The sequence below is a fragment of the Panthera onca genome, chromosome X, assembly GCF_046562875.1.
Source record: "Panthera onca isolate mPanOnc1 chromosome X, mPanOnc1 haplotype 2, whole genome shotgun sequence".
NCBI lineage: Eukaryota > Metazoa > Chordata > Mammalia > Carnivora > Felidae > Panthera > Panthera onca.
In genome coordinates, this window is record NC_138357.1 from 82,876,495 (window position 1) to 82,904,338 (window position 27,844).

General features: G+C 40.0%; 1 protein-coding gene across 3 annotated transcripts in view; it reads left to right on the top strand.

The window, feature by feature from the left end:
- Window positions 1-420: 420 nt before the first annotated feature.
- The window catches only part of PHF8 (PHD finger protein 8), a 93,911-nt gene continuing 66,487 nt past the window's right edge, over window positions 421-27,844 (top strand). The window contains exons 1-5 of one of the 3 annotated variants that reach the window (XM_081794295.1): window positions 421-1,196; window positions 2,129-2,318; window positions 21,678-21,763; window positions 22,139-22,247; window positions 27,669-27,829. In XM_081794295.1, coding sequence (XP_081650421.1) covers window positions 2,221-2,318; window positions 21,678-21,763; window positions 22,139-22,247; window positions 27,669-27,829 — 454 coding nt within the window. In that variant the 5' untranslated portion in view covers window positions 421-1,196; window positions 2,129-2,220. The remainder of the gene's footprint in view (window positions 1,197-2,128; window positions 2,319-21,677; window positions 21,764-22,138; window positions 22,248-27,668; window positions 27,830-27,844) is intronic. The other 2 variants (XM_081794297.1, XM_081794296.1) reach the window with 2 other exon arrangements.

A 27,844-nucleotide genomic window follows, 5' to 3' on the forward strand; every position in this document is an offset into this window, starting at 1 on the left:
AAGAGACCAGCCACAGAATGTGCTCAACAAACGGGAGCTACTGTGAGTACTCCATCTCTATCCTGGCCGAAGCCCGCCCCCGCGGCGACCCATTAGCTTTGCAGTTTGCAGTCACTGAGTTCACCTCCTCTCATAGAGGAGGAGGAAGTAGGAGAGGAGGGGTGGAGGGACAGTGATTTTGTGGGGGGGAGGGGGGGAGCGGGGTGACGAGGGAGGAGGAAGGAGGGTGCTTAACTCCCTGTTGGCCCGGAGGAGGAGGAAGGCTTGGAAGGCTCTGGCCCCACTCAAAATGGAGCCAAGTGACTGCCTCGCCTAAGATGGTAGCTTAAGGTCCTCAGCCTTGATTGGGTACCTAGAAGAAACGAGCGGGTCCAAAGGTAGCCGAATCCCGTCCCCCTTTCTCAAGGTGGCGCCCCGCCTCTGCTGGCGTCACGCGGGAGCCGCTGGCCTCCCTTCCCCGCCTCTGTCGCGGTTACCTCGTGTGCCCAGCCCTCATAAGATGGCGGTCTGGTAGCCTCCCCGCGGCGGCGCCGCCACTCTCAACATGGTAGCTGTTTACCCCATATTTCTCCTCCCCTCTCCGCTTCAACTTCCTCCTTGTTTTGAATAAACTTTATTGACTACTTCGAATTGCCTACCATCGCCACCGGGTTTCTCCCGGCAGCTTTTCCGGCAGTTTTTCCTCCGACCTGGCCGCCGGTTATTCTCATTTCTCTTGCTTTGCTCGCAGCGATCTCCAGCCGGCCCAGGGACGACGCCGTTTGCCCGCTCCCCGGGCGGCCGCCGGACTAGGCCCGAGCTGCGGGCTCCAGTAGGCCCTAACAACCGGGCCCGGGGCAAAACCGTGGAGAAAGCTGCTCTGAAGTACCGCCGGGCGCCCACGGCCGCGCAACCCAGCGGGTGGTTCTGGGGGAAGGCTAGCAAGATTCGCAGCGTTGCCGTGACGATCCCAGAATTCGGCGCGCGCCGCCGGTGGGGCCGGAACTGCTTGCCGATCCTCCGCTGAGCTAGGTGCTGAGGCGCTCCGGAGCAAGCCCGGCAGCCGGCGCGTCGGTGGAACAGAACTCCGCTAGTGTGAGCGATCCCTGTAGCTTTGCAGATGAGGAGGTCCCTGTAGGGTTCAGGGCAAAAGCCATTCTTGTCAGGTTTGGGGCGTGAGGAGGTTCCTGTCATTTTGGGCGGTGTGAAGAGATCTCGTAAGTTTCGGGGGCTGCAAGAATATTCCTGTCAGTCTTGAGATCTGTGATGAGATCTCTGTCAGTTTGGGGGGACAGGGGAGTCCTCGTCACTCTGAGGGGGCTGTGAGGAGATGCCTGTCCGTTCCCGAGCCGGAGGGGGGGGGGGGCGGGTGAGATCCTTGCTTAGTTGCGGGAGTGTGAAGAAATTCTAGTCAGTTTCAGGGGTTTAGAGGAGATCCTTTTTAGTTTTGGGGGTGCAACTCGGAGCCCTGTCGTCTTCGAAGTAGAGGACGATCTGATCTTTTCTAGAATTGAGATTTATTTAATTTGTTGGGGTGATGAGACTACTGACTGGTTGGGGATGGAATGATTTTGAAAGTGAAGGAGAAGACCATTTCAACTCTCAGCACGACCCCAGAACTGTGATTTGAGTTGGGCGCCTAGTCTTGTCTGCCTTGTTCCTGAAGGCATCGAGGTGATTCTCGAGTAATCTGAGGCGACTTCCAGGGATCCCTCATCTCTCTCTAGTTGCCCCTATTTTGGGAGTGAGAGGGCTTTTTCTAAGGTACCCCAGCCTATTTATTTTGCCTCTGGTTTGCGTCATAATAAAGAGAGCCCTGGGAAGCAAGGTTGCTAGCAAGGAGAGGGTTCAGTAAGGGATTAAAGAAGCTTCCTGAAAAGGCGTCAGATATTTCCCTGAAACCCGGAAAGAAGTTATCACTGACTCAGGGGGCCGATGGAGCTGGGGGGCGGGGGAGAAACCTCGACGGCCAAATGCCGTCCTTTATTTGTTAAAAACATTCTGGTGGCCGGTGGACTTTTCTCCGATTGCCCCCTACAGCCACACCAGCTGTGTTGCATCCCGGCAGCACTAACTGCCCATTTGTGAACTGAGGGTTGGTACCCTGGGGGACCTGATTCATTCGGTAAAAAGTGTTGTTTGTGCCCAGCTATCGTCCAGAAAGGACGCGTGGTGCTGCCTCCTGCTTCTCTTGACGCTACGAACCTGGCCCGCCGCAGAGCGCTCCAAGGCCGGGCGAAGATGGCCTCAGTACCAGTGTATTGCCTCTGCCGGCTGCCTTATGATGTGACCCGCTTCATGATCGAGTGTGACATGTGCCAGGACTGGTTTCATGGCAGGTAAGGAGGGCAGTCCAGACTGGACAGGTGCTCACTTGCACGCTCCTTTCTCAGTTCTGTTTTAGGTTCCTGCTCAGAAACTTTTCCCCCTTCTCTGGCCAAGAATTAGCTCCAACCCACCTCCCAGACCCATGTTTTTTCATCCTTCCTTGCAAGACCAGGGCGTAGCTCACAATGACCTCTGGTGTCTCCTCTTTTTTTCTATCCCATGTGTTTCTTCTTTGTCCCCTTTTTTATTTTAGGAAGTGTTCTCTTTCCAGCCACAAAGAATGTATCATTTTTGTATGCTGGCAGTTGTGTTTTGCCTCAGATTCCGGCTTCTTGGGAGACAGTGCTGTATTTTTGAAATAATTGAAACAAACATGGATTTCAATTGTGCCTTTCAACTTACTATCAGAGTGTCCTTTGGCAAGTTGCTTTGCCTCTCTGAACCTCATGGTCTTTGCCTATAAAATATATCTAATACATCTGTCCTGATGATTTGAAGCGTTTTGCATGCATTCAGCAGGTGGAGGCAGAAATGCAATAGTACTTTATTTCTTCAGTATTTATCTGCAGAACCATCCAACTAAATTGAAGTAAGCAGAAGAGGTATTGGGTAAAACAGCAGGAGCGAAACCACTAATGAATTTCCTCCAGTTAACCATGTGTGCACAGAAGCATCTGTCACCCAGGATTCCAGAGAAGTTAGTGTGTGGGAAGAAACTGATGTTCTCTCGTTGTTGGGACTTAAGGCCCAGTTATGGAAAGAAAACCATGAGAGGAATTTTTGCACTGGAGTACAGTATGATAGATTCCACAATTTTCAGTTGTCACTAGTCCCTTCTGAATGAGCTCCTGTTGTCCCAGCCAAACTGAAGGTTCTGGTACTGCTATGCTAAAATTCTGCTCTCAGCAGGGACGGCCCCTTGCAGCGCCTTCAAATTCATGTTCAGCTGATCTTTATTATTTATTGTGTGCCAGGTGCAGAGTTCTTTTTACTGCTTCATGTGATTTCACTTAAGAGAGGACAGACCTAGAGGGTGGGGCCTTTTTCTTTCCTCTGGAAATAAGCGGGATTAAGATGATTTTCAGGATTCCTGGTATCTTTGCTAGTGCTGATCAAGTCACTCCTCTGTTTAAAATTCTTTTGGTGGTTCCCCTACAGAATAAAATTCAGTCTCCTTTGTGTGACAGACAAGACCTTTTGTGATCTACTTGTTCAGTCTCATTTCCCGCCACTCCTCCTCCTGGTTCTTTCTTTATGTCCCAGTAAGACTGAACTACTTATAGTTCTGGGAAAATTTTATACTCCTTTATCCCTCTTTTTCTTTGTGCATGCAATTCCTACTAATGTCCTCCCTTTTATAGGTCATGGCATACCTCCTCTGTAAAAGGCCTCCTTCCTCCTGGTTCCCATTGTACTTTGTGTACATCCTTATTGAAAGTAATTATTTCATCATATCATAGTTATTAATAAACCTGTGTCACTCATTAGCCAGAGTTATTTGAGGGCAGAGATGTCATCTTTTCATTTTTGGTATCCCCAGAACCTAGTTTAGTGCTGAACAGGTAATAGATATACTGAGTGAATTTTTGAATGAATGAATGAATGAATGAATGGGCCTTCTTAAAATAAGCTATTGCCTGTGGCCTTTGCTTTGGATTATGTGAGAAGTGTGTAGATTCAAACCTGGAAAGTGAACTGCCCACAGTATAGAGACTCTAACTCTATAGTCTAGGAACAGAAAACCGGAACAAATGCTTTCTGAGTGCTTACTATATGCCAGGCCCCATGACAGGGACTTTGCATAAATTATTTGAATCCACACCCAATTAAAAGTTAGGTATTTCTTTTTTAAATAATGTTTTAAGTTTTTTCCTGATTATATGTGTGAGACATGCTCATTGTAGAAAAGACAAAAATAATAAGGAAATCAAAATCATCTATGAATCTGCTGTCCAGCATAATCCCCTATTAAATGTTTTGTTGCATTATCTCCTGTCTTTTGACTTAGGATATAAACCTATATTTTTATAACATGGGATTGTATTATAAATACCATTTGTAGCCTGACTTTTATTCCTATTTAACATTCTACTGTGAGTATTTTACCAGGTTGTCAAATATTCATGTAAATCTCATTTCTGATATCCCACCATATATCTATGTGTCATCAATTACTTGGTCATTTCTTCTGTGGTTGGATACTTAACATCATTTCTACTTTTTTATAATATGTTATGAGGGAAACTTTGGGAGTTCTGGAAATGTTTTTCATTTTGATACAAGTTGCTGGTCAAAACAAAAAGAGAAACATGGTGAACATTGTTGCACAGTGTTCTTGTTGACATTTAGAAAGAACACCACTGAGGCCATTATGAATTGCAAATTTACAAATGTAGAAATGGGTTTATGGGATAGGCTCCTCCTTAATTACATTTCTGTGGTGAATCATGGGTTTCTGCGAAGACCCTGACACAGGTTAATTGCCTTATTTTTTTTTCTATGAAAGAGACCACGTTTTTATCTCTTCTCATTCCTCTCTCTATGGGCTAGCAGAAAACAAGGAAGTCATCTAAGAATCAGGTCCTGGTGGGCTGCTCTTGCTTAACCCATGCGTTGTGTGCACATGCACACACACCAGGCTCACAGTGCTCCATATAAGATTGTACTTAAGCACAATCGAAAATTAAATATTGTGGACTTTTCATGGTTGCTCACAACATTTAAGCCCACAGATGCCTTATAGGTGATATAAATCTGTTCACATCTCTGATGATTTCCATAGGCTAGGCTGCTTCAAGTCCAGTTAGGGATTAATAATGCCAAGTTACTTCCTGGAAGATGACTATTCCATTTTGCTGCTGAGAATCTAGAATTCATGGAATTACTTTCTAAGTCTGGATTTGAACTTAGAATTATCTGGTTCCAGAGTCCAAGTTCTCAAAAGTGGAAAAAAGTTGGTGTTAACTTTTTTTCTCCTGTGAAGGGCTGGGTTTTTGCAAATCACTTTGATTTGTAGAACAATGGTTCTGAAACTTTAGCATGGATCAGAATCACTTGAAAGACCTATTAAAAGACAAGATAGGTAGGCCCCACTTGCAGGGTTTCTGATTTAGTAGGTGAGTGGGGGGCCACCCTCAGAACCACTGATTAGAGCATTATTCTGTCTCAATTCCTTCCCTATCTGTGGAGTGTGACAGCTTCTGGTTTGGGGGATGGGTGTGCTAACATTTTGTTCTCAAAGTATGGTTCATTAACTGGGAATTTTTTAAAAATGTGAATTCTTGGGCTGGGACCCAGCAATCTCTATTTAACAAAACGAAAGATTCTGATGCACCCTAATTTTTGAGAATAATTGTTGTACACTGGTGAAGAATTAGTTTGTGAGCATTGACTTCTGGGGCTTTGGCAAAACCTCACCACTTTGCAGTTTTCCTATCTATAAAGGAAGTGCTGGTTGGCACATCTCCAAGGGGGGGCGTGGCTGAGGTGTGGACTCGAAACTCTAGAGGAAATGGCACTGGCTTCAGAACTGGGTTCGAATTCTGACTCTTTAGCAAAGGATTTCAACTCTGTGAAGCCTCAGTTTCCCCAGGAGTGGTTGTAATGATTTAAATAAAATGATAATGGCCTTTGTTTATTGAGTACTAGCTAATGTGCCTGTCACTATGCTAAATACTTTGCTTAATTATCTTTATTTGATCTTTTTTTGGTTTTAAAATTATGGATTAAATTTATTTAATAGTTTTAGGACAATGAAAGTTCTCTAATACCAGATGTATTGTGGTAGTTTATGCTTTCCAAAGCATTGATACATTTCATCTAGGTTGTCAAATTTAAGTGTGTAGAATTGTTCAAAATATTACTACCCTTTTGATATCTGTAGGCTGGCTCTGTGGTGATATTTCATTCCTGATACTGAAAAATTCTCTTTATTTCTCAAACTTCATAGACGTTTGTCAGTTTTATCGATCTTTTCAAAGAACAAGCTTTTTGTTTCATTGACTTTCTCTATTGTCTTTCTGTTTTCAATCTGGATTTCTGCCTTTATTATTTCCTTCCTCCTGTTTTGGGTTTATTTTCTTACCTAATTTCTTGAGGTGGGAGCTTAGGTTATTGATTTAAGTCTTTACCTGTTTTCTAATGTAAGCATTTAGTGTTATCAATTTAGCTATGTCCCACAAATTTTGGTATGTTTTCCTTTTCATGTAGTTCAGTGTAATTTTTAATTTCCTTAGAGACTTCATGTTTGACCTAAGAATTGCATAGCAGTGTGTTGTTTAGTTTCCAAGTGTTTGTAGATTTTCCTGTTACTATTCAGCTACTGATTTCTTATTGGTTCCATAGTGATCAGAGAATATACTCTGTATGATTGCAATTTCTTTAAATATATTGAGGTTTGTTTTATGGCCAAGGATATGGTCTGTCTTGGTAAATGTTCCATGGTCACATGAAAATAATCCTATTGTTGGGTTGAGTTATTTTTTTTTTTATAAATGTTGCTTTACTCCTGTTGGTTGATGGTGTTTCCTGAATTCTTCTCTGTCCTTGGCTGATTTTCTAACTAGTTCAGTCAGTTGTTGAGAAGGACGTATTGAAGTGTCCAGCTACAAGTGTTGATTTGTCTGTTTCCTTTCAGTTCTATCATTTATTGCTTCACATTTTGCAGCTTTGTTGTTTGATGCATATGCATTTAGGATTGCTACATCTCAGTGGATTGACCTTTTATCATTATGTGATGTGCTTCTCTGTCTCTGATAATTTTTTTGCATGCAAGTCTACTTTATGTCATATCAATGTAGCCACTCCACTTTCTTTGGATTAAAGTTTGCACGGTATATCCTTTTTCATCCCTTTACTTTCAGCTTCTATCATTGTATATAAGGTGAGTTTCTTGTAGACAGCATATAGTTCGGTATTATATTTATCCCCTTTTGGTATATTTAGACCATTTCTGCTTAATGTAGTTATTGATAGCTTAGGGCTTAAGTCTGTCATTTTTGTTTTGTTTTATTTTCTGTTTGTTTCCTCTGTTCTTTGTTTTCTTTATCCTACCCCCCTGTGGGTTACTTACACCTTTTCTAGAATTCCACTTTGGCTTATACATTGTGTTTTTGAATATAGATATATATAGCTTTGTATAGCTTTTTTAATGCTTGCTCTAAGTATTAACATAATACTTACATAACTTATTACCATCAACCAGTATTGACATTTTACCAGTTTGAGTGAAGAGTAGAAGAAACCTTACTTCCCTTTAAATTCCTTTATGCTACCCTGTTTATAACATAATTATCTTAAATTATTTTGTCTATATACATTGAGAAATACATCAGACAGTGTTATAATTTTTGTTTCAACTGTCAAACATGATTTAGAAAACTCAAGAGGAGAAGGAAAGCATATTGTAGTTACCCAGGTATTTACTCCTTCCCTTGTTCTGTCTTCCTGATCTTCCCAAAGATTCTTTTTATCATTTCCTTTCTTTTTAAATTTTTATTTTACTTTTTTGATGTTTATTTTTGAGAGAGAGAGAGAGAGTGAGAGCAGGGAAGGGGCAGAGAGAGGGAGACACAGAATCTGAAGCAGGCTCAGGTTCTGAGCTGTCAGCACAGAGCCTGAAATGGGGCTGGAACTCCCAAACCATGAGATCATGAACTGAGCCTAAGTTGGAGGTTTAACCAACTGAGCCACCCAGGTGCCCCATTTCCTTTCTTTTTAGAGAGCTTCATTTAGCCATTTTTCTAGGATAGTTCTACTGGCAACAAATACTCTTAGTTTTCCTTCATATGAGAATGTCTTGATTTCTCTTGGATTCCTGAATGTCTTTTCATTTGATATTACATCCTGGGTTTTTAGTTCTTTTCCTTCAGCACTTGAAAGCTATTGTGCTACTTCCCCTGTGGCCTCCATTGTTTCTGATGAGAGATCCTTGGTCATTTGAATTGGTGTTCTCCTTTAGGTAATGTGTCATTTCTTTATCACTGCTTTAAAGATTTTTCCTTTGTCTTTTGTGTTCAGGAATTTGATTATGCTGTTTTTCAGTGTAGAAATATTTCAGATTGTCTTTTGTTTTAGTTGTCTTTTTTTATTTAAAAAATTTTTAAAACATTTATTCATTTTGGAGAGAGAAAAACAGCATGAGTGGTGGAGGGGCAGAGAGAGTGGGAGACACAGAATCTGAAGCAGGCTCCAGGCTCTGAGCTGTCAGCAGAGAGCCTGACGCGGGGCTCAAACTCCCAGACCACGAGAACATGACCTGAGCTGAAGTCAGGACATGTAACTGACTGAGCCACTCTGGCACCCCTGTCTTTGGTTTTGGTCTTATAGGTTGTTTAAGCTCTGTTCATAATTTTTTAATCTATTTTTCTTTCAATTTTATTGAGATATAATTGACATACAGTACTATATGATTTTAAGGTGTAGAGTATAATTACTTGGCTTATATATATTGTGAAATGATTACCACGGTAAGTTTAGTTAATATCCATCACTTCATATAAATACCTCCCAGAAGAAAGGAAAGAGGTTTTTTTCCCTTGTGATGAGAACTTTTAGGATTTACTCTCTAAGCAACTTTAATAAGATTTACAATACAGCAGTGTTAACTATAGTCATCATATTGTACATTATATCCCTAGTACTTAGTTATCTTATAACTGGAAGTTTGTACCTTTTGACAACTTTCTGCAATTCACCCATCCCCAGTTCCCCCCACTTCTGGTAACCACAAGTCTTATCTCTTTTACTATGAGTTTGTGGTTTATTTTGTTTTGTTTAGATTCCACATAAAAGATCATAAGTTATCTTTTTTTGACTGACTTATATAATGTAATGCCCTCAGGGTTTGACCATGTTGTTGCAAATGATAGGATTTCCTTTTTTTATGGCTTAATGAAATAGTGTTTCAGTGTGTGTGTGTGTGTGTGTGTGTGTGTGTGACATTTTCTTTGTCCATTCATCTTTTGGTAGACACTTAGGTTTGTTCCATGACTTGGTTATTGTAAATCATGATGCACTGAACATGGGGGTGCAGATATTTCTGCAACATAGTGATTTTGTTTTCCTTTGATATTTACCTAGAAGTGGAATTGTTACATCATATGGTAGTTCATTTAAATTTTTGAAGAACCTCCATTTTTTTTCCACAGTGGCTGTACCAATTTAAAATCCCACCAGCAGTGTACAAGGATTCCTTGTATGGACTTTTTTAATGATATTTTTCCAGTCTATGAACACAGGTTATCTTTCCATTTATTTGTGTCTTCAGTTTCTTTCATTGATATAGTTCTCAGTGTAGAGATTTTTCACCTTCTTGGTTATTTTTATTCCTAGTTTTTGATGCTATTGTAATTTTTTTGATGCTATTATATGTTTTTTTGATGCTATTATATGTATTGTATTGTATGTTTTTATTTCCATAGTTTTTGATGCTATTGTAAGTGGGCTGATTTTTTTTTGTTTCTTTTTTAGATAATTTGTTTTAGTATGTAGAAATGCTACTGATTTTTGTATATTAATTTTGTATCCTGCAACTTTACCTAATTGATTAATTAGATCTGAGTTTCTTGGTGGAGTCTTTACAATTTTCTATATCATGTCATCTGCAGACAACTTTACATCTTCCTTTGTAATTTTGATGCCTTTTATTTCTTTTTCTTGCCTGATTGCCCTGGCTGGGATTTCTAGTACTGTGTTGAATAGGAGTGGTGACAATGGGCACCCTTGTCTTGTTCTCGATCTTAGAGGAAAAGTTTTAAACCTTTCACCATTGAATATGATGTCAACTGTGGGCTTGACATATATGGCCTTTATTATGTTAAGTCACGTTTTCTTCTATAACCCATTTTTTGAGAGTTTTTATCATGAACAAATGTTGAATTTTATCAGATACTTTTTCTGTACTTTTTGAGATGATCACATGGTTTTTTTCTTCCATTCTATTAATGTGATGTATCACCTTTATTGATTTGCTTATACTGAAGAAACATTCTTGCATCCTAAGGATAAATCCCACTTGATCATGGTAAATGCTTATTTTAATATATTGCTGAATTCATTTTGCTAGTGTTTTATTGAGATTTTTACATCTATATTCATTAGGGATATTAGCCTGTAGTTTTCTTTTCTTGTAGTATCTTTTAGTGTCTTCGTCTGGTTTTGGTATCAGGATAATGCTGGCCTCATAAAATGAGTTTGAGAGTCTTCCCTCTTCTTTGATATTTTTGGAGAGTTTGAGAAGAATTGAAATTCTTCTTTAAATATTTGGGTAAAACTCACTAGTGAAGCCCTCTAGTCCTGGGCTTTTCTTAACTGGGAATTTTGTTATTGCTGATTCAGTCTCCTTACTAGTAATTTGTTCAGACTTTCTATTTTTTCCCAATTCAGTCTTGGTAGATTGTATATTTCTAAGAATTTATCCATTTCTTGTAGATTGTCCAATTTATTAGTGTAGAGTTGTTCATAGTTCAGTCTATTTTCTTTCTGTTCAAAATTGGATAATTTCTATTCTGCCTTCAGGTTTACTGTTTTTTTCCTCTTGTCTCCATTTTGCTGTTGAGCCCATGCAATGAATTTTCATTAAACTTTCGTAGCGTTCTGTTCTAAAAGTGCCATTGATTCTTTTCTGTATCTTCTACTTTGCGGAAGTTCTTTATTTTTTGCTGACGTTTTCTATCTATTCATTTGTTTCAGGCATGTTTGTAATTGTTCCTTGAAGCATTTTTTATGATTACTCCTTTAAAAATCCTTGTCAGGTAATTCCAACATCTGTGTCATCTCAGTGTTGAGATTATTGATTTCCTTTGCTCATTCAAGTTGTGATTTTCCTTGTTCTTGATATAATAAGTGATTATTTTCATTATATCCTGGATATTTTGGGTATGATGTTAGGAGATTCGGGTATTATTACATCTTCTGTTTTTGCAGGCCTCTTTAGACACTGCAATTTTAGTGGCAGGGGAAGAGGGTACCCCTTAGTTACTGACAGGTAGGAGTGGAAGTCCAGGTCTCTTAGTCTCTGTTGACACCCACTACTTCAGGTCCTATTGTCCCTAGTCAGGTTGCTTTCTTCTCTAAGTTCACACATGCAGTAAGTGGCAGAGGTGATTCAAACCCAGGCAGTTTGGCTCCCAAGGCTGTACTTTTACCTCTGTGCTATATTGCCTGTGAATACTATACAGAATGCCCTGCTTAGTTGTGGAGAATAAATGTGATAATATACATATAACTCATAGCTCAGTTTTCTCCTCAGTTCCTTTTATGCAGGCTTCAAATTTGGTTGTTTTCTCCTCATCCCCTTAACCTGATCTGTTTACTTTTTACCACTTATGAAACCTCTGGCACCACTTGTCCATCTCTCCCTCTAGAATGTCTACTCCATGAGGGCAGTGGCTGTTCCCAATCAATATTTATTAAGTTTATGCATTTACTTTATTAACAAATATTGGTTGAGTGTCTACCATGTACCAGGCTCTGTGGTACATGTTGGGGATAATTCATCTTAATCTTGAGACCTGGTGCTGTGATAATTTGCCTCTTCACTAAGGAAGCAAATTAGCATCTAGGACCCTTGGTCTCAGTGATAATTATTGAGACAGTGCAGCCACAAGTCTGATTTTCATCCGTCTGTCTTCCTGATGTGAGGAATTATCTAGCCCAATGAATGTTTGTTGAATTGAGTTGAAGAATAAATAAAACAAGACTGGAAGATGGATAAGGTGAGGACTTCTGGTGAATGAGATTGATGCTGTCAAATGTAGTGGGGCAGGTAGCAAGTGAATGAGCAGTTGTAAGTCCACGTGACGAGTGCCAAAATAGGGATAGTGTGTCGGGGGGAGTGCCATGGCAGCAGGGAAGAGGAAGAGCAGGAATGTTTTAGGCATAGGGAGCCATGTGTGATGAGACCCATAGAACTGAAAGAGCATGGCACTGAGAGTCCAGTTGGCTTTTCAATTTTTTTTTCATGTTTGTTTATTTTTGAGAGGGGGGAGGGGCAGAGAGAGAGGGAGACACAGAATCAAAAGCAGGTTCCAGGCTCTGAGCTGTCAGCACAGAGCCTGACATGGCTCCAGGCTCGAACTCACAAGCCATGATATCGTGACTTGAGGCAAAGTCAGACCCAGCTGGCTTTTCAGAGCAGGGCTGACGTCATGGGTGTGTGACCAGTCACACAGAGCCTCATATTTGGAAGGGGACACCATGCTTGAGGTTTAATGTTTTATGGTTGTTTTGAAATTCTTAATAATTTTACCTGTTTGTATGTGAAATTTATGTTTTGCATGTGAAATCCAGTGGGACAATGGATTGTTTCTTAGGGACTTAGAGCTTTAGCTCACATGTGGTCCTACCTCCTACTGCCTCCCTACTCCCTGAACAGATTCTCAGTTGGCTGCCTGGGGCACCAGGTCTGGATGCAGGTGCAAGAGAGTCAGCGTTGAGTGCATGCATCCTGTGCACTGAGTCACAGGGTGTGGCCTGTACTTCCCCTTTGAGTATCCTCATGCCCAGGGAGCATGACAATAAATAACAAATAAAAAGGCCTATAACAAGTTGAGAGACTGTGGAAGAAAGGAAAATAGATTTTTTTCCTCTGTGTTATGAACAAGAGGCTCCTGATTTTCATTTGCACCAGGCCTTATAAGTTATGTAGCTGACGCTGCTCGTGAGAAGCCAGAGTTGAGGCCAGAGAGGCAAGGCTTGTAGACCATGGTAAGTTTATACTTTAAACATAAGAAAAATAGGAAGGCTGTGAGGGGTTTTGAGCAAGGGTTGACAAAATCAAATGGGTGGGTTTTTAAAAAGATTATTTATTTATTTGTTTATTTATTTATTTTGAGAGAGAGCACACATGCGTGTGCTCACACACATACGCGCGCACGCACAAGCAGGGGTAGGGGCAGAGAGAAAGGGAGAGAGAATCCCAAGCAGGCTCTGCACTGTCAGCGGGGCTTGAACTCACAAACCGTGAGATCATGACCTGAGCTGAAATCAAGAGTCAGATGTTTAACCTACTGAGCCACCCCAGGTGCCCCTCAAATTGGTGTTTTTAAAAGTGGTCCCTTTGGCTGTAGTGTGGAGGGCCAGTTGGGTGAAGACAGAGTAGAGGCCAGGAGCCCAGTTGGAGGGCAGGACAGTAATCCTAGCTGGAGATAACAGGGGCCTGGATTAGGGCAGGGGCAATAAGGATGACAGAAGGGCACAATTGATAGCTAATCAAGAGATAGAATTGCTAGGACATGATAGCTTGAATGATACAGAGCACTTTCTATGTATGAAGCAGTGTTGTAAACACCTTCTATGGATTAACTCATTTATTTTTGATAACAACTTTGTGATGTACATACAATTTTTATCCCCACCTTAGGGATGAGGAAACTGAGGCACAGAGGTAACATGCTCAAGTTCCCATACTAATAAGTGGCAGTTACAGCTAGGATATAAACTCAGGCAGTCTGAGGTTATGGTGCCACTTGCCAAGAGAGGGAGTATGTTGGGGGGGGGGGCAGGCCGAGGGAGGAATTGAATTTGGACATGTGAAATTTGAAACATGTAAAGAGTCTATCCAGTAGAAGTACCAGGAAGCATTTCTAGGGAGGGGTCTGGAACTCAGCAGAGAGATCTAGCTTGCCGTCATAGGTGCATAAGGGGCACATTGAGCTCTGGGAGTGAGATCGACAAGGGAAAGTGAGGAGAGAAGAAGGCCTAGGAGCATCAACATTTAAGGAGTGGATAGGACAAAAAGGGTGCATTGGGAAACAGAAGGAGCAGCCAGAGACATAATTAAGATCACATCACATCCCTGCTTACAATTCTCCTATGGATTTCACCCAGTTCTTCACTCAGGAAAAGCCAACATCCTTTACGATGGCCTATGAGACCCTACTATGTGAGCCCATTACCTTTCTGACCTATTACTGTCCCCCTTACACTCTCTATTCCAGAATACTGTCCTCCTCTGTTGCTTCAGTAATCTGGGCACACTACTACCACAGAGCTTTTGTACTTGCTATTCTCTCTACTTGGGATGCTCTTCCCTCATATCCATATGGCTTGCTTCCTTACTCCCTTCAGGTCCTTATTCAAAAGTTATTTTGTCAGTGAGTTCGTATGTAAGATTTCAGTACCTATTGGCTTCCTTACCTAAAATTTCAATACCATTGCTATCCCCTTACCCCACTTGTGTGTGTGTGTGTGTGTGTGTGTGTGTACGTGTACACATGCACATATATTCCCCTTCCTGCTTTATTTTTCTACTTGGTTCTTCTCACTATTATACAATGTATCTCACTGATTACGTGGATTTATTTTGTTTCTTAAAAAAAATTTTTTTTGACGTTTATTTATTATTGAGAGACAGAGAGACACAAAGCGTGAGCAGGGGAGGGGCCGAGAGATGGAGAGACACAGAATCTGAAGCAGGCTCCAGGCTCTGAGCTGTCAGCACAGAGCCCGACGTGGGGCTCGAACCCACAAACCATGAGATCATGACCTGAGCCGAAGTGGGACGCTTAACCGACTGAGCCACCCAGGCACCCTGGATTTATTTTGTTTCTTGTTTGCTTCTGCCACTACAATGGTATCAGCTCCAGGAGGGCAGGGATTTCTGTATGCTTTGCTCTATGTCCTTACCTCCCTAGCAGTTGGACCAGGGCCTGGAAGATGCTCAGTAATGGGTTTTAAAAAAATGTTAATGTGTATTTATTTTTGAGAGAGACAGAGTATGAGTGGGGGAGGGGCAGAGGAAGAGGGAGACAATCTGAAGCAGGCTTCAGGCTCTGAGCTATCAGCACAGAGCCCGAGGCAGGGCTTGAACTCACAAACTGCGAGATCATGACCTGAGCCGAAGTTGGACGTTTAACCGACTGAGCCACCCAGGCTCCCCTCAATAATGTTAACTGAAGAAATGGGCATCAGGCAAATGGGGTGTTATAGAAGTCAAGGGTAGAGAACTTGTCAAGTGGGGAGAGAGCACAGGGTCAGCACTGTGTGCTAATACTGCTAAGAGATCAAGTGAGATAAAGGAGAGGAGTACTTATTGCATGTATCAATAAGGAAGTCAGAACATTGATGAACTCTGTTTTAAAGAAGGTGGGGACTAAAATCAGACTGCAGCAGGGTGAGAAAGTATACATAACAACTCTAGAAAATTCCTCTTATAAGTTTGGCTCTGATAGAACATCTCTGGGTAATACCAGGTGGCAAGAAGTAGGTAGACTTTTTAGTGTATACAGTTTTGTACCTTTTGAGTTTTGTGCCATTACTAACTGATAACTATTCAAATAAGTCAGTATCAACCTGCATACAAAGAAGATATTTGGCTGTGAAGTGGCAGAGGGGCAGACAGGAGAGAGGGTCTTATCTTTTTTAATTGTTTAAATGCTATTGTGAAGGGGAAGGAAGGGAGGGAGGAAGAGGTTGAAGATACTGAAGAAAGAAGGGATAATTGATTGAGAAGATTAAAAAAAGATGGGAACCTGGGTGGAAAAGCCAACTTTGGAAAGATTGAAGGATATTTCTTTCATTGTAACCAGAGGAAAGGATGGGTACAGAAGGAGGTAGATTTGGTGTGGAAAGTTGAGATAGTTCCCATCTGATTACTTCATCTTGTCTAAGAAGTAGGCAGGGTCATTTTCTGAAAGAGGTGGGAGGTAATGGGACCATGGATTTTATATAACCACTGTGAATGATGGGAGAGAGAATTGAGCAGGGAGATATAGGAGGATTCTGAGGAAACATGACCCAGATATTTTTTCAATAGACTTTATTTTTTAGAGTAGTTTAAAGTTCACAGTCAAATTGAGAGGAAGTTACAGATATTTCCCATATTCCTCTTGCCCCCACATGTGTAGCCTCTCCCATTATCAGCATTCCTCACCAGAGTGGTACATTACCATTGACAAACCTACACTGACACATGATTATCACTCAAAGTCCATAGTTTACAACAGTGTTTACTGTTGGTGTTGTACATTCTATGGGTTTGGACAAATGTATAATGACATGCATTCACTGTTATAGCATTTTAGTATCATGCAGAATAGTTTCACTGCCTTAAAAAAATTCTCTGTGCTCTACCTATTCATCTCTCTCTCCCCAATAACCTCTGGCAATCAGTTTTTACTGTCCCCATGGTTTTGCCCTTCCCATAATGTCATATAGTTGGAATCTATAATGCATAGCCTTTTCAGATTGGCTTCTTTCACTTCATAATATGTGTTCAGGTTTCCTCCATGCCTTTTCCTGGCTTGATAGCTCCTTTCTTTTTAGTGCTGAATAAACATTTCATTGGATATACCACAGTTTATCCATTCACCTATTGAAGGACATCATAATTGCTTCCAAATTTTGGCATTTATGAAAAAAGATGCTATAAACATCCATGTGTAGGTTTTTGTTCAGTTCCTTTGAGTAAATGCCAAGGAGCATGATTGATGGATTGTATGTTAAGAGTATGTTCAGTTTTTTAAGAAATTGCCAAACTGTCTTCCAAAATGGCTGTACCATTTTGCATTCCCACCAGCAGTGAATGAGAGTTCCTTTTGCTCTACCTCCTCCTTAGCATTTAGTGTTGTCAGTGTTCTGAATTTTGGCTATTCTGATAGATGATGTATAGTGGTATCTCATAGTTGTTTTAATTTTAATTTTCCTAACATATGATGTGGAGCCCCTTTTTATATGCTTATTTTCCATCTGCATATATTCTTCGGTGAGGTTTCTGTAGAGATCTTTTGCCCATTTTTAAATCAGGTTTGTTTTATTGCTAATTTTTAGGAGTTCTTTGTATATTTTAGATAGCATCCTTTATCAAATATGTGTTTATGCAGTTGTTTACTCCCAGTCTTTGGCTTGTCTTGTTTTTCTCTTGACAGTATCTTTCAAAGATCATATTTTTAATTTTAATGAAGTCTGTTTTATCAATTCTTTTTTTCATGGATCATGCCTTTGGTATTACATCTAAAAATAATTATTACTATGCCCAAGCTCATTTAGATTTTTATCCTATGTTCTAGGAGTGTTGTACTTTCGCATTTTACATTTAGGTCTGTGATCCATTTTGAGTTCCGTTTTTGTGAAGTGTACAAGTTCTGTGTCAAGATTCATTCATTTGCATGTGGATGTCCAGTTTCAGTACCATTTGTTGAAAAGACTATCTTTTTGCCCCATTGTACTACTTTTGCTCTTTGTCAAAGATTAGTTGACCATATTTATGTAGGTCTACTTCTGGGCTCTCTATTCTGTTTTATTGATCTGTTTGTCTATCTTTCATCTATACCACACTGTCTTGATTACTGTAGCTTTATGGTGAGTCCTGAAATCAGGTAGCATCAGTCTTCCAACTTTGTTCTTTTCATTTGATATTGTGTTGGCTATGCTGTGACTCAGATATTTTGGACAGTGTGAATTTATTGTGGTGCTGATCCAGTGGTGATTTTTCTCCAGCCATGTCCAATGGTCCAGTGTTACATAGTTGGATTGAGCCAGGGTTGGAATGTGCACGTGGGAGTGATGGAAAGGCAGTGGGGCAAGGGAGTTGAGGATATCTGTTGGAGAATGGCTGAAGTGAGGAATGCTGGAATCTAAGCTAGATAGGGAAGAAGGGTGAAGTTAAGAATAGATGAAGAGGTGAAAAGTAGGCTCAAGGGATTTTGAGAGCAAAGAACAGGTGTAATGAATAAGAGTTGGATGATTATATTTGTGGTCACAAGTATGCTGTATGAATTTCATATTCTAGATGTGGAGCTATTGCAAGTATTGACAAGGGCTGGATGATGACCATGAGAATTGATAGCTGAAAGGGAAGTGGAGACACCAGCCTCTGAAGATAAGGAGGTCAAAGAGCTAAGAAGAGGCCAGTGTGTTGGGCCTCTGCATCAGTACTAACATCATGTGGGATGTTGGCAGGACTTGGGATGGAGAAGAATCTGTGAACAGGTTCTTAAATGAGTGAAAGGGGTATGTTGGGGAGCTGAGGAGCTGACAGTGAAGAGGAGTGGAAAGAGGCATGTCTAGATGATATGAAGCTCAAAGGAGTAAGAGATCTGGGGCGCCTGGGTGGCTCAGCTGGTTAAGCATCTGACTCTTGATTTCAGCTCAGGTCATGATCTCGTGGTTCATGGGTTTGAGCCCCTCATCAGGCTCTGCGTTGACAGTGCGGAGCCTGCTTGGGATTCTCTCTCTCCTCTGCTCCTCCCCCACTCGCTCATGCTCTCTCTCTCAAACATTTTTTTAAAAAGGAGTAAGAGATCATACACGGGGTAGAGGAGAGATGATCTCTCACTGGAGAGTGAGGGGAATGTCTGCTTCCAACACAGCCCTGAGTTACATAAGGGTCTGGTAGAATGCATAACTTCTGCCTGATTGGGGTTCTAGCACAGTGCTTCTTAGATGTTCTGTGGTGAAGGACCAGGTTTGTCTGGTTTTTAAAATTTCCAAACAATAATGGACCAATCATTTGGTACAATAAAAAATGAATTACTAGAAAAATGGATGAACCAAAAAAGCTGTACAAAATATAAGCCCCAATTTCTTATTGTTAGATTCAACAGAGATAAAATTACTCAGCCAAATTGTCATAAAAGTTTGTGGATGCTCATGCTGACTTTTTGTACTTATTACAGACCTGTGGTGAACAGTTCACGTATCAGCATTAGTCTGTGGACCACACCGAGTGGCACTTGTATAGAGAAGATGGCTTCTCCTAGGAGAAGCTGTGGTCAATTAAGCCAGGAAGGTGAAGAAGGGGTTTGTTGAAGGGGTTATGAATTAGATGGGTTTACCAAGAAATGGGGTTGCTTGGGGATACAAGAGAAAAGTTAGGAATGTTGATGACCAGTGGATGTTTGGGGGTGGAGAAAGTACATAGCTATATGGGATGAAAGTTCAGGAGAGAGGGATGAATAGTGGGTCCTTCTTGAGCAGTGTCCAAGGCTAATGGGTGTGAGACAGAGAAAGCATGTGGTCTGACAAAGTGAGTTAATGCTACAAGGTCTGGGGAATATATTTAAAGAAAGTTTAGGCAGGTGAAGGGTGAGATGTGCTTCTCTGTGCTCACTGTGCTAAGCACTTTATTTATTATTTTATTTATTATTTTTTATTCTCAAGTTAAGATACAGTGTAGTCTTGGCTTCAGGAGTAAAACCCAGTGATTCATCACATATGTGTAATATGTGCTCATCCCAACAAGTGCCCTCCTTAATGCCCATTATCCATTTAACCCATACCCCCACCCCTCTACCCCCATCAACCCTCAGTTCTCTGTATTTAAGAATCTCTTATGGTTTGCTTCCCTCATTATTTTTCCTTCCCTTCCCCTATGTTCACCTGTTAAGCTTCTCAAATTCCACATATGAGTGAAATCATATGATACCTGTCTTTCTCTGGCTATTTCGCTTAGTGGCAAGATTTTATTCTTTTTGATCATTGAGTAGTAGTTCATTGTATATATATACCACATCTTCTTAATCCATTCATCAGTTGATGGACATTTGGGCTCTTTCCATAGTTTGGGTATTGTTGATAATGCGGCTATAGCCATTGGGGTGCATGCACCCTTTCTATCAGCATGTTTGTATCCTTTGGATAAATTCCTAGTAGTGCAATTACTGGCTCATAGGGTAGTTCTGTTTTTAATAAAAAAAAATTTTTTAATGTTTATTCATTTTTGAGAGACAGAGAGAGACAGAGCATGAGTGGCGGAAGGGCAGAGAGAGAAGGAGACACGGAATCCAAAGCAGGCTCCAGGCTCTGAGCACAGAGTCCGACGGAGGACCTGAACTCACGAGCCATGAGATCATGACCTGAGCTCAAGTCAGACACTTTACCAACTGAGCCACCCAGCCGCCCCTCTGTTTTTAATTTTTTGAGGAACCTCCATACTGTTTTCCAGAGTGTGTGCCAAGCACTTTAAATACATTATCTGAGCCCTTAGAAAAACTCTACCAAGTTGATGGTGATATCCCCAATTTATTGATATGCAGCAGATTTACAGACACAGGATTAGCAGTTAGCAGTTGGGACAGGGGTGGGGTCCTGATCCCAAGAAGTCAGTTTGTGAGCATGATCTTGGAGGAAAAAGTTGGAGTTCTGCCCTATTTTTATGCTCCCTGCTGTGTGTGGCTGACCAAGGATTTTAGGAGTTTGATCTTAGCCAGAAGTTATTAGGAGGGCTGCTAATGACTTTGGTGAGGAAGGATTTACTTTTGTGAGATGAACAGCTCACATAAACTTAAACTCAAATTTTCAAAATTAAATAAACATTACATACATACATACATACATACATACACATTACATTATGAAATAAGTAACATGTTCATTGTAGAGCATTAGAAAATACAAATAAGAGAAAAATGACCTGTAATCCTTCACTCAGAACCACTGTTGATTATAAAATACTCTTTTCAGTCCTTTTCATTTAATCAAGTAAAATAGTTCAGTAAAGTTTAAAGTTTTGATTATATGTTGAAGTCAGAATATTTTAGATATATTGGTTAAATTAAATTTTAAAATTAATTTCACCTGTTTCTTTTTACTTTTTTTTTTTTATTTTAGAGAGAGTGAGTGTGCACAAGCAGGGGAGAAGGGCAGAAGGAGGGAGAGAGATAGAATCGTAAGCAGGCTCCATTTTCAGTGTGGAGCCCGACATGGGGCTTCATCCCATGACTCTGGGATCATGACCTGAGCCGAAATTAAGAGTCAGGACACTCAACTGACTGAGCCACCCAGGCACCCCTCTTTTTACCTTTTTAATGTGATTATTAGAACACTTAAACTTATATATCTGGCTCACATTATATTTCTGTTGGACAGCACTGTTTTAGAATCTCTTCTAGCTTTTACCATTCTAAGTCTTTTTTTAAAATGTTTTACATGTTTATTTATTTTTGAGAGAGAGACAGTGTGAGCCGAAGAGGGGCAGAGAGAGGAGATACAGAATCTGGAGCAGGCTCCAGTCTCTGAGCTGTCAGCACAGAACCCGATGTGGAGCTCAGACTCACGAACCGTGAGATCATGACCTGAGCTGATGTTGGATGCTTAATCGACTGAGCCACCCAGGCGCCCCCCCCATTCTGAGTCTTAAATGAAGCTTTGCTGTCTGTACATTTTTAGCTCTGTCATAATTGTTGTAGACCAGTGTGGTCCAATATAACTTTTTGCATTGGTGAAAGTGTTTGATAATCTGCCAAGTAGGGTAACCTCTAGCCATGTGTGGCTATTGAGCATTTGAAATGTAGCTAGATGATGCAGGGACAGCATTTAAAATTTTATTGAATTAATTTAAATGTAAATAGCTATGTATACTGGACAGCACAGTTCTAGACCTTACGAAAAATAAAATTCCCATAAACGTTGGCTGTTTTTCTCTTTTCTAGTTGTGTTGGCGTTGAAGAAGAGAAAGCTGCTGACATTGACCTCTACCACTGCCCCAACTGTGAAGTCTTACATGGGCCCTCCATTAGTAAGTAGATCTTAGAGTTTTCAAGAGAAAGTGGTCCAGAGGTGAGACAAAACGAAGGAAGCTTGAAAGGAAGATTGCCTTTGTCTGAGCGCTTGGGAAATAGCAAAAGCCTGTGTAGGCCCAGCAGGTTAGCAGCTGCCCCAGTGAGAGGGCAGAATTGCAGAGCTTTACCTCCCTCTCTTCCTAGGGAATTCCCAGAGGAAGCACCAACCTCACCAGGAACTTTTCCTGAGTATGTGAGGGCCTCGTTGACTTCAGGTGCTCCAAGGGGTTGTTAGACTGGAAGAGAAGCAGGATCTGCTGAGGCCTTTGCTCTTGGAACCCTACATAGTTCATGGCCATTCTGACTCAGTCTTGTGTCTTTCTCTGGCTTAGTGAAAAAACGCCGTGTATCTTCGAAAGGGCATGATACACACAAGGGGAAGCCAGTGAAGACCGGAAGTCCTACATTCATTAGAGAGCTCCGGAGTAGGACCTTTGACAGGTGAGGGTTGGTGAATGCCAGGGCTCTGGGAGGCTAGGATTCGTTTCTTCCCAACTTTGCCACTGGCTGTCTCATTAGATGCCTCCCCCATTTAGGAATGTTCCCTCTGGGAGGAATCTTCTGTTTTAGTCATTTTTCTAAGAAACATTGTTAGAGTTTCATCCTACATGCGGAGTACATTAAGGTCCACTTGTAAAAACTTTTGTTAGATTGGGAGGCAGTTTTCACCTGTTAGAGGATATTTGCATGCACCCAAGGAATGCTTCCACTAGGAGTCTAAAGATCAAAAAGTTCAATTCTCTCATTGTAGACAAGAGGAAACTCTTTTTAAGAATAAAAAAAATATGTTTGGTCATGTATTTCTTTTAAATAAAAAAAGTTTTCTCCCTTTTAATGTGTTTTTAAAAATTGTTTAATTTTTATTTTAAAATTAAACTCTGTGCCCAACTTGGGGCTTGAACTCACAACCCTGAGATTAAGAGTCACATGCTCTACTGACTGAGCCAGTCAGGTGGTTTATTTTTCCCTTTTAAAAATATTAAAATGAGCTTATTAAAAAGAAGTTCCTTACACAAAAATAATGAATTAGAAAAAGTAATGAATAAGGCACTCACTTTTGCTTGGTTTTTAATTCATGCAACCATTTTCAGCTTTCTTGTAATTGAAATGTTACTTAGAACTATGTGTTTCTTCACCTTAATATCTTTTGATTTGTTTGTTCAGAGGCAGTGAGTCTCCTTTCTGTCCCAGACCCCTCAGATCCCTTTAGTCAACGAGTTTCTTGTACATTCTTCCAGAAATAGGTTTTACTTATATAAATGTGTGTGTGTGTGTGTGTATCCTACTTTTCTAAAAAAAAGCATAAATACGCTCAGTGTTCTTCATCTTGCTTTTTTTTAAACCTAAATTATATATCTCGGAGCTCAGTCCATACCAGCACATACTGGTGGTTTTCATTCTTTTTCATGGATGTTTAGTATTCCATTGTATGGATATTTATTTACTTATTTAACCAATCCTCTATTGATGTACACTTAAATTGATTCTAGTATTTTGCTGTTAGAAAAAAATGATGCAGTGAATGTCTTTGTACTTTTTTGCATATGTGGATTAAGTATATGTGTAGATTTATTAACTAAAAGTGAAGTTGTAAGACTAAAGATTATGTGCTTTAAAAATGTTTATAAATGTTGCCAACTTGTTTCCAAAGTGACTGTACCATTTCTTATTCCCACTAGATAGTGTGTGAGGATGGCTGTTTCCCTATATCCTGACCAACACTGTTTATTATCAAACTCTTTGCCTTTCCGATAAGATAAAATATGAAATGTTTCCACTTGCATTTAGTTATGAAGAAGGCGCATATTTTTGTGCCTTTGTAAGTCATCTTTATTTCTCTGTTTATTTCCTGCTTATTTGACAATTTTTCTATTGGGTTACTGCCCGTTTTTTACTGATTTATAATAGATTTTCTTACAGAAAATTTTATTTAAGCATTTATTTGCTGAAGTATAATTAACATACAGTATTATATTAGTTTCAGCTATATAATATAATGATTTAGCAATTCTATCCATTACTTAGTTCTCATGATCCACATATGAGTAAAATCATATGATATTTGTCTTTTTATATCTGACTTATTTCACTTAGTATTATACTCTCTAGGACCATCCATGTTGTTGCAGATGGCAAGATCTGATTCTTTTTATGGCCAAGAAATATTCCATTGTATATATATACCACATCTTCTGTATCCATTCAGTAATATCCCATCATATATATATACCACATCTTTTGTATCCATTCATCTATGCAGGGACATTTGGGTTGCTTCTGTATATTAGCTATTGTAAATAAGGCTACATTAAATAATGAGATTATCGCCTTATAACTGTCAGAATGGTGAGAATAAGAAAGACAAGAAATGACAGGTGTTACAGAGGATGTAGAGAAAAAGGAACCCTTGTACACTGTTGGTGGGAATGCAAACTCGTGTAGCCACTGTGGAAAACAGTATGGAGGTTCCTCAAATAATTAAAGATAGAAATTTTTTATGATCCAGTAATTCTACTACTGGGTATTTACCCAAAGAACATGAAAACATGAATTCAAAAAGGTATATTCACCCCTATATTTCCTTGTAGGAAATTTTAATTTTTATGTAGTTAAATTTATTTATTGCTATTTTTAATGACTAGTGGGCCTTGTCTCTCCCATGTTTTTTCTACTATATGGCTTCATTTTTTCAAGTTTTTATTTAAATTCTAGTTAGTTAACATATATGGTAAAATTGGTTTCAGGTGTAAAATTTAGTGATTTATCACTTATATATAACACTCAGTGCTCATCACAAGTGCCCCTCCTTAATATCCATCACCCATTTACCCCACCCCCCACCCACATCCCACATGCACCTCTCTCCTTCAACCCTCAGTTTGTTTTCTATAGTTAAGGGTCTCTTATGGATTGCTTCCCTCTCTTTTTTTCCCCCTGCCTTCCCATATGTTCATCTGTTTAGTTTCTTAAATTCCACATATAAATGGAATCATATGTTATTTATCTTTCTCTGACTACTTTGCTTAGCATAATACACTCTAGCTTCATCCGCATCATTGCAAATGACAAGATTTCATTCTTTTTTTTTTTAATTTTTGTTTTTACATTTATTTATTTTTGAGAAACAGTGAGATAAAGCATGAGCGGGGGAGGGGCAGAGAGAGAAGGAGACACAGAATCCAAAGCAGGCTCCAGACTCTGAGTAAGTGGTCAGCACAGAGCCTGATGCAGGGCTGGGACCCACGAACTGTGAGATCATGACCTGAGCTGAAGTTGGACCCTCAACCGACTGAGCCACCCAGGTACCCCTCATTCTTTTTTTTTTTTAATTTTATAAATTTTGAGAAAGAAAGAGATCACTCATGCGTGTGAGCAGGGGAGGAGGAGGAAGAGAAGGAGGGAGGAAGGGAGAGAGAGAGATTGAGAGAGAGAGAGAGAGAGAGAGAGAGAGAATCTCAAGCAGGCTCTGCACTGTCAACACAGAGTCCAATGTGGTGCTCAATCTTGCGATCTGTGAGATCATGACCTGAGCCAAAATCAAGAGTAGGATGCTTAACTGACTGAGCCACCTAGGCGCCCCAAGATTTCATTTTTTTTTGATGGCCGAGTAATATTTCATTGTATATATACACCATTGTATATATACACCACATCCTCTTTATCAATTCATCAGTCGATTGACATTTGAGCTTTTTCCATGGTTTGGCTATTGGTGATAATGCTGCTATAAACATCGGGGTGCATATACCCCTTCGAATCAATATTTTTGGGTATTTTGGGTAAATAGCTAGTAGTGCAATTGCTGGGTCATAGGGTAGTTCTATTTTTTATTTTTTTAAGGAATCTCCATACTGTTTTCCAGAGTAGCTGCACCAGTTTGCATTCCCCCCCAACAGTGTAAGAAGGTTCCCCTTTCTCTAAATCCTCACCAACATCTGTTGTTTCCTGTTTCTAGTTAGCCATTCTGACAGGTATGAGGTGGTATCTCATTTGGTTTTGATTTGTATCTCCCTGATGATGAGTTATGTTGAGCATCTTTTCATGTGTCTATTAGCCACCTATATGTCTTCTTTGGAAAAATGAACAAAACTAAAAGGCAGCCTGTGGAATGGGAGAAGATATTTGCAAATGATGTATCTGATAAAGGATTAGTATCCAAAATCTATAAAGAACTTATCAAACTCAACACCCCAAAAATAAATAATCCAGTTAAGAAATGGACAGAAGACATGAACATTTTTCCAAAGAAGACATACAGATGGCTTCATTTTTTTTTTCAATTTAAATGTTGATCCATCTAGAATTATGTAAAGAGAAAGATAGACATTGAGCTTAATATTTTTCCAGTTGCTTGTTCCAACACAACTTGGTCAAATGGACTCATCTTCCTCCAACATGATTTAAAAAAATAAAAATTCCTGTTTTCTAGTTAATTACATACATGTGTTGAGAAATTGGTTGTAAAAATTGTTTTTTTAATCAGTCTTTTATTTTTTATTTATGTTAATTCCAGTATAGTTAACATACAGTGTTCTGTTAGTTTCAGGTGTACAGTATAGTGATTGACCAATTGTATACATTACTCAGTGGTCTTCAAGATAAGTGTACTCTTAAACCCCCTTCACCTATTTCCCCCATCCCCCCCACTTACTTCCCCTCTGATAACCATGTTTATTCTCTGTAGTTAAGAATCTGTTTTTTGATTTGTCTATTTATTTTTCCTTTGTTTGGTTTCTTAAATTCCACATATAAGTAAAATCATCTGGTATTTGTCTTTTTCTGACTAACTTATTTCACTTAGCATTATACTCTATAGCTCTGTCCATGTTGTTGCAAATGGTAAGATTTCATTCTTTTTTACGGCTGAATAATATTCCAATGTATATATATGCCATTATATGTATATGTGTGTGTGTGTGTGTGTGTGTGTGTGTGTATACACATCTTCTTTATCCATCTATTGATGGACATTTAGGTTGCTTCCATAATTTGACTATTGTAAATAATGCTGCAATAAAATAGGGGTACATGTTATCCTTTCAAATTAGTGTTTTCATATTCTTTGGGTAAGTACCCAGTAGTGTGATTACTAGATTATATGGTAGTTCTGTTTTTATTTTTTTGAGGGACCTCCATACCGTTTTTCACAGTGGCTGCACCAGTTTGCATTCCCGCCAACAGTACATGAGGGTTCCAGTTTGCCCACATCCTCACCAACACTTGTTGTTTCTTGTGTTTTTGATTTCAGCCATTCTGACGGGTATAAGGTGATATCTCATTGTAGTTTGGATTTGCATTTCCCTGGTGATGAGTTATGTTGAACATCTTTTCATGTGTCTATTGGCCGTGTGTATGCCCTCTTTGAAGAAGTGTTTGTTCATGTCTTCTGCCCATTTTTAAATTGGATTACTTGCATTTTGTGTGTGTGTGTTCAGGGTGTAAGTTCTTTATATATTTTGGATACTAACCCTTTATTGGATATGTCATTTGCAAATCGGTCTTTTTTATTTGCCAGTGTTTTAAATGGGTGACCCTGCTCTGGGTTAGAGTAAATTAACTAAAATTGCAGATACATCTTTTCTTTCTGGGCAAGTTATTGACTGATTTCTTCTTTTGCCATTCAGAGAAGAGTATGCTATTAACAAGATATCCTTGGGTTAGCTCCCCACCTCTGCCAGTGACCTGGCTTCTTACCTTGGATAAGTCATTTCTTCCCTGGCACATGAGGTATATGCCATTAGTTTACAGTCCACATTAAGGTCTGCTCAGGAAGGCCCCACCCCTTGGGTGAATGGCAGCATCAAGTGAAGCCTTTAGTGTCAGTGCCTCTGGGGCTCAGGCTTTCTCTCATGTGGCCCACAGCTCAGATGAAGTGATTCTGAAGCCCACTGGAAGTCAGCTGACTGTGGAATTCTTGGAGGAGAATAGCTTCAGTGTGCCCATCCTAGTCTTGAAGAAGGATGGATTGGGGATGACGCTGCCTTCACCATCATTCACTGTGAGGGATGTGGAACACTATGTTGGTAAGAAAGATGAAC